Source organism: Capsicum annuum, chromosome 8, assembly GCF_002878395.1.
Source record: "Capsicum annuum cultivar UCD-10X-F1 chromosome 8, UCD10Xv1.1, whole genome shotgun sequence".
Classification (NCBI taxonomy): Eukaryota; Viridiplantae; Streptophyta; class Magnoliopsida; order Solanales; family Solanaceae; genus Capsicum; species Capsicum annuum.
In genome coordinates, this window is record NC_061118.1 from 113,904,165 (window position 1) to 113,914,169 (window position 10,005).

At 30.0% G+C, this 10,005-nt stretch overlaps 1 protein-coding gene across 2 annotated transcripts; it reads left to right on the top strand.

Annotated features, from left to right (window-relative positions):
• Positions 1 to 1,938: 1,938 nt before the first annotated feature.
• Positions 1,939 to 6,199, top strand: LOC107839078 (54S ribosomal protein L24, mitochondrial). 2 transcript variants are annotated; one of them, XM_016682426.2, is made up of 3 exons: positions 1,961 to 2,334; positions 4,497 to 4,950; positions 5,865 to 6,199. In XM_016682426.2, exons 1-2 carry the CDS (start codon positions 2,135 to 2,137, stop codon positions 4,930 to 4,932), a joined length of 636 nt encoding a protein of 211 aa, XP_016537912.1. In that variant the 5' UTR covers positions 1,961 to 2,134; the 3' UTR covers positions 4,933 to 4,950; positions 5,865 to 6,199. The 2 variants fall into 2 exon arrangements, with proteins under 2 accessions (XP_016537911.1, XP_016537912.1); XM_016682425.2 differs by having other exon boundaries at positions 1,939 to 2,334; positions 4,497 to 6,199.
• The last annotated feature ends 3,806 nt before the right edge of the window (positions 6,200 to 10,005 follow it).

Consider the following 10,005-nt stretch of genomic DNA (forward strand, 5'->3'; position numbering starts at 1 on the left):
AGGTAGAAAGACTATTTCGGATAGACCCTCGACTCAAGTAAAACATATTACAATTTAATTGGTCAAGCATTGCAGAATTGAGAATACCCTCATTTTTTAAGTGTTCACTGTAAAGTATTTTTTGGTCAAAGTTCACTGTAAAGTATTACATAGACTACTAAATCTCATTTCTTCTTTGTTATTGCATTCAGGAACATGGAAATGAACATGCAACTACTCAACTTTCTTGACCATTTTGCATAGATAACTAATATTGTTGTGGTTTATATACATGATATAGACAAAGCTAATTATCTACCTTTTACTTAAGTCTTTTTTTTTTAATTTTGAGATATAGTTCACTACTTCACTTCCCAGTTTCCATTATATTACCAAATACATACAACTTTAATATCATCAAACAATGTTTGTGACCTTTGTTGGCTTTAGCAGTAACACTACAGTTGCACTAATGTACAAAAACAAAAAAAAACATCAAAATTTCTGAACTTAAATTGTCCTTAGCAAGTTAACAACGCAACAACAGCAGCGAAGCAGAGATTGGACACTGGCCACAAATTGAAGATAAAGCAGAAGACTATCTAAGAAACAAGAATAAGATGGAGCAAAAATTATTACCTGAGTAAGTAGTTATGAGCAGCAAGTCAACAACAGATGAGCAATTTTGAGCAAAAATTGAGCAGTTGTGAGAGTCTGAGAGAGAGACTGAGATAAGAGTGACTGAGTGAGTGATTGGTTAGAGGCGCTAACAGTGAAATGTGAATAAACCCTATTACCCTTTCCCTTTAGGTTTGGGTCGCCTTTTGGACCAGTGGGTAACTGGGTAATGAGTATTGGAACTGTAGAGTAGAGTAGAAGTAGCATATTTGTTATTAAGATATCGAGTAGCCCGATAAGAAAATTAATCTAACCGAGGCCCGAACCGATAAATCATTAACGTATATATTAAACCCGACACCCAACCCAAAAAACATATAAATCGATCCATTAACCCGATAAATAAATTATCGATTCGGGTTAATGGGTTGAACCAAAAAATGCACAATCCTAATTAGAGCCCGACGTTGCATGCATGAGGTCTTGAAATTGGGTCTCCACAATAATAGTTTTTCTTTTGGGTCTTTTAAATTTTGCGCTCTTCTTAAACTTCGGCCTATTAATTTTTGTATTTTTCACTTTTTATTTATTTGTGAATATTATGACCCGCTCTCTATGTTTTGTATTTTTATTTACATAAAATACAATTAAACAAACTTGTTTGATTCTCAAGATTTTATCTATATCACATAAATTAATGTAAAATAATTTCTTTATTCTAATCTATGTGACACAGCTCAAACTTCCAAGTTAAATAATTTTATTTTTACTTAAAATTTAGACATAAAATTTTTAAAACAACATGTACAAATTTAAAAATTATATAAACAAATTTAACAAGTCACAATAATTGGTAATTTAAATTAGTATTTAAAAGATTATAAAAAAATTATGATTCAAGAAAAATTTGATTAAACCACAAAAATTAAAAGATGTCACATAAATTTGGAGAAAGAAAAGATTATTTTCATTTACAAATATTGTTAAGAGTGAAATTAACATTTGTGGCAAGACTTTGGATTAAAAGGGACAAACAAGTTTTCCAATTAAGTGAGCTCTTCAAGTTTTAAAAATTAGGTGAAAGGGACAAAAATAATTTCAGTTTTTTTTTTTAAAATATTTTTGTTTCAACAACTTTATAAAGTTGTAGAACAACTTTGATAGTTGTTCGACAATTTTGCGAAGTTGTTCAACAACTATCAAAGTTATTCAATAATTTTGTAAAGTTATTCAACAACTATGTGAATTTATCAAGACAACCAATACACTTGTCGACAACTGTCTCATTTTGTTGAAGCAATTTTTTTTTTTTAACTTAAGAATATTGGACCTATTTATTTATTTTTAATTAAACACTTAGAGGGTCAATGTACTACTTTTCTCTGGTTTTATCATATACTATTATAAAAAAAAAAAAAATGATAAAATAGGTTTGAAGTTTCATGTTTCTTCTTAAACCCTAAAATCTGAAGTGGAGTTGCAAATTCGAGTAAAATAAAGAAATTGATACCGGGGGAAAGAAAGAGTGAAGAAGAAGATGTCGTTCAGATCAAGAGAAATAATGAAGAAGATAGTGAAGAATATTGGGGGAGACAAGAATTTGGGATCTGGTTTAAAACAGCAGCTTGAAAAATGCGTACCGAATACTAAAGTGGTCATGGGTCGGGCTCACCGTGGCCTCTTCGCTGGCCGACACATTCAGTTTGGGAATCGTGTCAGTGAAAAAGGTGGAAATACGTACGTAACTTCTTTCTTCTCCTCAAATTTAAATGTGAAATTATCTTTTGTGAATATCCCTATACTAATTCATGTGCAGTCATCACATTATCTAGTATATGAATGCTGATTGGGATGGGCTAACTGTATAATCAACCACAATTTTGAGTTTAGCCGTCAAAATTTTTTAAATGAGTTTGTACAGTGTTGAACAACAGGCAATAGGCCTGTATACCTTCACAAAAGAAGGAACAGAGACCTTTGGGATCAGTGTCACTATACTTATGTTGTTAATTTCTTTCAGCAGCTTCCCATTTTAAAAAAAAAAATGTAAGATTGCTTCTGTTACTTCCTCTCCCACAACATCCCAACGCAATTTATAAAATTCAGCATTGAACCCGTCAATGCATTGGCTTTTATCCACTGGTAATCCTTCATAGGTTGGGCTATGGTTAAGCATGGACCATCCCCTGGCTATACACACGTCTATGCTAGGCAAAGAAGCAGCAGCTTGACCCAATAAGGATTGGAAAAAACTGAAAAATTCTTGTTGAATGAGACTAGGTTCTGTGATTTTGACTCCTTGATCATTATATAGATAGAAGAGATTTGATTCCTTGCCTGTCGAGCTTTTAAATTGGCAAAGAAATACTTGGAATTTTTATCCCCACATCTTATCCATTGTGCTCTAGATTTCTGTTTTAACACCCTTCCATTGATGTTTTCCTCCTTTTCAAGTACCTGGATTAGCTCCCTTTCTGCAGTAATCAGATTTTGATTGAATAGATCTGTTCCTACAGTCTCTTGAAATCGATCTTTTTCCAATTGAAGAATACTCTCTCTCTGTAGCTGCCCTGATTTCTGAGCTAATTGGCCTAGCTTCTTCCAAATTTTGAACATAGTATGCCCTTGTAAATGTTGCTGCCAGGTATCTCTCACGAGCTCTTTGAAAAAGAAGAGGATTATATAGATTTCGACGATGATGATACAACATTGGGACAGTAGAATTTTGATAGGACAAAACTATGTCGTTTAAGCTTTGTATCTGTACATGAGCAAAACAATATCTGATGCTAAATTGGTTATGAACTATAGGTCGATAAAGTATTCCAGATAAGAGAAGATATTAAAGAAGGTGTTTTTTCCTATATTGTCAAGAAAAGAAGATATCAAAGAAGGTTCTTTTTTTTCTACATTGTCAAAAGAAGAAGATATTAAAAAAGGTTCAGCCGTTCAGGACATGAGTTTTTTGCTTATAAGCGACGAAACATTCCGTCACCATCAAGTGTAGCAGTGGTTGATTATATCCAAAGAGACAGAAACATTGTGTTGTGGACTTGTGATGGAAAAATATGATCTTAGCCTAATGTTTGCTAGTAGTCTTTTAGTCTTGTTAGAGATTTGTTTGCCAATAAAGAAGTAGAGAATTTCTATGTTAGAGAACCTAAATTATTGAATACTGGATTGAGACAGGTGTTAATGGAACTACATGGATGGGGAAGAGTCATATAGTTGACCCCTCTAGATTGAGTTGTAGTAGTTGCTTATTTAGCTCTAGATTTGGCATAATAACAGTGCTTTGTGGGCATCGTCAGTATATATATTTTATCTGTACTTTGTTCGCATATTCTGCACCCAAGCGTGTGCCTTGTGGTCAATGAAGTGGGTGAGAACCATGAGGTCTTAGGTTCTAATCCCAGCAAAGACAAAAGTTCTAGGTGATTATTTCCATCTGTCCAAGCCTTGGTAGACTGACACGCAGAGTTACCCGGTATATGCTGGTGAGAGGTAGTAGGTTTTACAAAAAATGTTTCTGATGATATTCTGATATTTTTCTTGAACAACTTTGTCTAAAGAATAAAAGAAAATTGCTGAACAAAAGGATATTATGGAGAATTGGTTTAGGCAAGGGAGAGAATAGAGCGCTGAGTTTCTTTGGGAACTTGATTATCACTCAAATGTAATTGCCTGTAGTTGCTTTAAACTTTAGTTGGCTTGCAAATGTGTAGTCTGCTGCCATTTTGATCATAGTTTTTTCTAGCTACTCTTTGGTTCCCAAAAATAGAAAAGGTACGGTCGCATTTTTGACTGCAGTTTAATCCGAATCTCATGTGGTGAATCATAACAAACTGTGATTCTTTACTTTCTCCCAAGGATAAAACAGTGATTGTTTAGATGAACAGGTCGCGGAGGTCGTGGAAGCCTAATGTGCAAGAGAAACGGCTTTTCAGCTATATTCTAGATCGCCATATTCGTGTGAAGGTTACAACTCATGCCCTGCGATGTATTGACAAGGCAGGTGGTATTGATGAGTACCTGCTGAAAACACCTTACCATGAGATGGACACTGAATTAGGTGTCTTCTGGAAAGCTAAGATTGAGAAGTTGTATGAGGAGCTCGGGAAAATGGAGGTAGTTTTCTTTACACCTGAAGATGAAGCAAATCTTGAAAAGCAATTTAAGGAAGTAAAGTTGGAAGAGCGAGCAGTCCGTAGGGAAGCCAGAAGGAAGATGTATGGTTGGTCACCCAAATCTGAGCTAAAAGCAGATTCTGAAGGAACTGATGGAGAAGGAAGTTTACCCGCTGACTTCCAAGAAGGGATGGCCGCCAATGCTTGAAAGCATGTGTGACAAAATGTAGTTGGTTTTCGGGGTGTTTCCTGATATTGAAAGGGCTTCTTTTGTTGGTCCTAGAATGTTTTTGTATTCCTGGCATTTAGTGTCTAGATTACCATGAATTTTTCCTTGCATCTGGTTTAGTATAAAACTTTTCTGCATCAAGCAAACCTTGGTAAAGGTGCTTTTTAGATAAAATAACGCGAAAAGCTACAGTTATCACAATACTATGTTGAGGACTTAATTAAATTAGTTATCTTTGCAGGTTAATACATTACCCAATCATCTATGTAATAGAAACTAATGTTGTTGCATTATTGTTATAGATTACTAGTCTTGTGTATAAAGTACTATTTAAGCGCTTTCAAACTCATTATTTTTGTGTTCAAATGTTTACTGATGGACTTGAGACATACGTGCTTGCAAGTCGAAAAGTGAAAACAAAACCCCCAGCCCCACCCCGATTTCCTACTAGGAGTTTGCTCTTTGTTTTTTTTTTGTGAAACAAGTATCAACAATTTGATTCTTTGGAACTTCAGGGAAGTGAAAGATTGGTTAGAGAGGAAAAAGAAAGGTACCTTGAGACCTTGAGGATACCCAATCTGCTATCACATTCATTGATAATTACAGTTCATTTGAGGGATAGAGAAGAAAGAATGTCAATATCCCACATTTTAATTAATCCTTTCATTATTAAAACCTGCATAACTCGAACTAACTACCAAACCCCATAGACATGAGATGAGTGATGATAAGTTTATCGCTGCAATTGTTTGTTTAAAGAATTGCTTTACATTCTTATGTTGAGTTAATACTTAACTTTGCGAATTTGATCTTCTATATGATTTTCCAGATGCTCTCCAATTTTACTTACTTGGAGGCCATCTGTTACTACAATGATGGTAAGGTATTAACAACTTAATCTCTGATTGCAGGTCCTTCCTTGTTGGAGATGGGGGAAGCAGCTCTACCAGTGCATTACTATAGGGAAAAGAACAAAACAGCTGACTTACTGGCTAAGGAAGGAAGGAAGAGGACGTCTAAAGGGAAGCCTAATGTTTTGGTAGTTCCTCCTGTGTTTGTGTTAGCCACTATAGATGCAAACAAATTACTGTAGAAAAATTCCGGTTTGTAATATCAGTACTAATGGACCATCTCTGGGCCAACCACATTTTGATGCCCACCGGGGCAATGCTGTTACTTAACATTACTTATTAATATAGGAAAAATATAAATAATAATACTTTTATAAAATTACAGTTTATAGCAAGAGTAGCATTATTTTACTTATTAATTAGGCAAGTGCATGTTTTACTCACACTACTTTACATTTTTCTATTTTCACTCCATTATTTCACCCCTCCCAAATACAGCCATATCTTTTACCTTTTTTTCTCATCTTATTTTTTTTTTATCATCTTACTTTTTTTTATTTTCATTTTATTTTCTCTCTTCTATTTCTCTTCTTTTTTATCCTGTTTTGTTTTTTATTTTATTTTTTGTTTTCTTTTTTTTCTTTTTCATATTTGAAGATAATTATCTCCAGAATCTTCAAGTTTTTAAATAAAACATCATTACTATCTTTCACTCTCTTATATCTCTACCTTTTTTTCTTGTTAATTTTTTTCATCTTATTTTTTATCATTTTATTTTTTTATTTTGATTTTTTTTTCTTTCCACTTTATTTTCTCTCTTCTATTTCTCTTTCTTTTCCTTTTTCATTTTTTTTTTACCTTTCTCATATCTTTTTTTTCTTTTTCTATTTTCGTTTTTTTCTTTTTTTTTCTATTTTATTTTGTTTCATTTTTTCTTTTATTTTTACACTTCTATTTCTCTTTCTTCCTTTTTTTTTTATTTTTCACTTCTCTTTTTTTTGTTTTTTTCTTTTTATATTTTTATTTTTTTTCATTTTTTTATTCTTCTATCTCTAACTTTTATTTTGACAAGACAAATATCTATCACATACATATATTCAAAAAACATACAAAATACATAGTCATACAGATCTGGATATATATTTACAGTACAAAACATAAAATACATATCATATTCATATTAAATAGTAACAAACATAACTATACTATATATCTTCATATGTATTTGCGAAATACAAAGGTGACTCATATAAAATAAGAAAATATATATGGATGACGTATGTATTCTGTAAATACATATGCAGAGCTATATGTATTTTATACGGTGTTGGATTTGTCTTTGAACTGTACATACTATGTCATTTTAGAGGTTAACATATGTACTTATTTGTTTTCTTTTACTGTTTAAGATATATATCATGTATTTTTTTATTACCTATATGTATATGTATAAATTCATTTTTGTTATAGAGATTTTGTGTCCTATTTGTTTATATATACATGTGAGTCACATGTATTTCTGTAAATACATATGCAGATGTACATGCATGTTTTTTTACCGTAAATACATATGCAGATATGTATGACTATTTATTTTGTATATTTTTTAAATATGTATATATGATATAGATATTTGTCTTTTAAAAATAAAAGATACAGATAAAAGAGTAAAAAAAGAAAAAATTGAAAAAAATAAAAACGAAAAATAAAAATTCAAAAAAAAAAAAGAAGTGAAAAGGGAAAAGAAAAGAAGAAAGAGAAATAGAAACTAGAAATAGAAACTAAAAATAGAAGTGTATAAACAAAAGAAAAAGAAGAAGAAGAAGAAGAAGAAGAAAACGAAAAAAAATATGAGAAAAGGAAGAAAAAGAAAACGAAAAAAGGAACAAATAAATAAATAAATGAAAAATAAAAAAAGAAGAGAAGTAGAAGAGAGAAAATAAAGCGGAAAGAAAAAATGGAAAAGAAAAAGAAATTAAAATTAAAAAACAAAAGGATAAAAGAATAAAAAAACTATAAGAAAAAATAGTTAGAGATATAAGAGAATGATATATTTTGAAATTTTGAAGATCATGGAAATAATAATCTTCATATTTGAGTTTGATTTGGAAAATGAATCTATTAATTTAAATCAGAGTATTTATGAGAATTTAATTAGATGGATAGTTATTCCTTATTTAACTCAACTAATTTGAGTAAACAAGGGCAGTAAATCTTGTTATATATGTATTTGTATAACAACAGTTTATTTAAATACAAAATACAATTTGCTATTTTTCATAATTATGAAACCGTTGCTATAAAAGTAACAATTAAGATTCTATAGTTGCTATTTCTGAAATTTTCCCAGGAAAAAATACAGAAAGTAGCATACTTAAGACTATAATTACAATAAATAACAGCACTTTTGTAAAATTACAGTTTATAGCAAGAGTAACATTATTTTACTCATTAACTAGGTAAGTACATGTTTTACTCACACTACTTTATATTTTCCTATTTTTCACTCCACTATTTTATCCCCCCACCCTCCCCCCCCCCTCCCCAAATATAGCCATATCTTTTTCCTCTTTTTTTTCATCTTATTTTTTTTTATCATTTTACTTTTATTTTATTCTTATTTTTTTATTTTCACTTTATTTTCTCTCTTCTATTTCTCTTTTTTTTTTCTTTTTCCTTTTTTTTTGTTCATATTTGAAGATAATTATTTCCATAATCTTCAAGATTTTATAATAAAACATCATTACTGTCTTTCACTCTCTCAAATAAAACATCATTTGTTGTCCTTTTTAAGTTTTTCGATTTCTAGTGTTTTGAGGTGTATGCGATTTGGTTTAGCTGCATAAACTAATCTTGAAATCTCATGATGGAAGATTGTTTGTGAGCTGTTATAGCATCTGACTCTTTCCTTGTCTAAATTGTTTTATTTTGAGCCGGGGGTCTACCGGAAACAGCTTCTCTATCTCACATCAGAGGTAGTGGTATGGATTGCGTACATTTACCCTTCCCAGACTCCACTTGGTGGGAATATATTAGGTATGTTGTTGTTGTATTTTTTTTTTCATCTTATTTTTTATCACTTTATTTTTTATTTTAATTTTTTTTTCATTTTTTTCTTTCCACTTTATTTTCTCTCTTCTATTTCTCTCTTTTTTTTTTCCTTTTTCATTTTTTTCCTTTCTCGTATCTTTTTTTTCTTTTTCAATTTTCGTTTTCTTCTTTTTTTTTTTTTACTTTTTTTTTATCATTTTTATTTTTTTTATTTTTACACTTCTATTTCTCTTTCTTCGTTTTTTTTTTCTTTTTTCACTTCTCTTTTTTTGTTTTTTCTCTTTTTATATTTTTTTTTTATTTTTTTACTCTTCATCTCTAACTTTTATTTTGAAAAGACAAATATGTATATCACAGACACATATTTAGAATACATAGTCATACAGATCTGGATATATATTTACAGTACAAAACATACATATGTATTTACAAAATACATATCGTATTCATATTAAACCGTAACAAACATAACTATACTATATATCTTCATATGTATTTGTGAAATACAAATGTGACTCATATAAAATAAGAATATATATATATGGATCACGTATGTATTCTGTAAATACATATGCAAAGCTATATGTATTTTATATGGTGTTGAATTTGTCTTTGAGCAGTACATACTATGTCATTTTAGATGGTAACATATGTACTTATTTGTTTTCTTTTACTGTTTAAGATATGTATCATGTATTTTTTTATTACCTATATGTATATGTATAATTTGTTATTTTTGTTATATAGATTTTGTCCTATATGTTTATATATATATGCGAGTCAGATATATATTTCTGTAAATATATATGCAGATGTATATGTATGTTTTTTACCATAAATACATATGCAGATCTGTATAACTATTTGTTTTGTATATTTTTTGAATATGTATATATGATATAGACATTTGTCTTTTAAAAATAAAATATAGAGATAGAAGAGTAAAAAAAAGAAAAAAATAGAAAAAAACAAAAATGAAAAATAAAAATAAAAAAAATGAAGTGAAAAAGGAAAAAAAGAAAGAGAGAAATCGAAACTAGAAATAGAAGGGTAAAAACAAAAGCGAAAAAATTTTTAAAAAAAGAAGAAAACGAAAAAAAATATGAGAAAAAAAAAAGAAAACGAAAAAAGGAAAAAAAAAAAAAAAAAA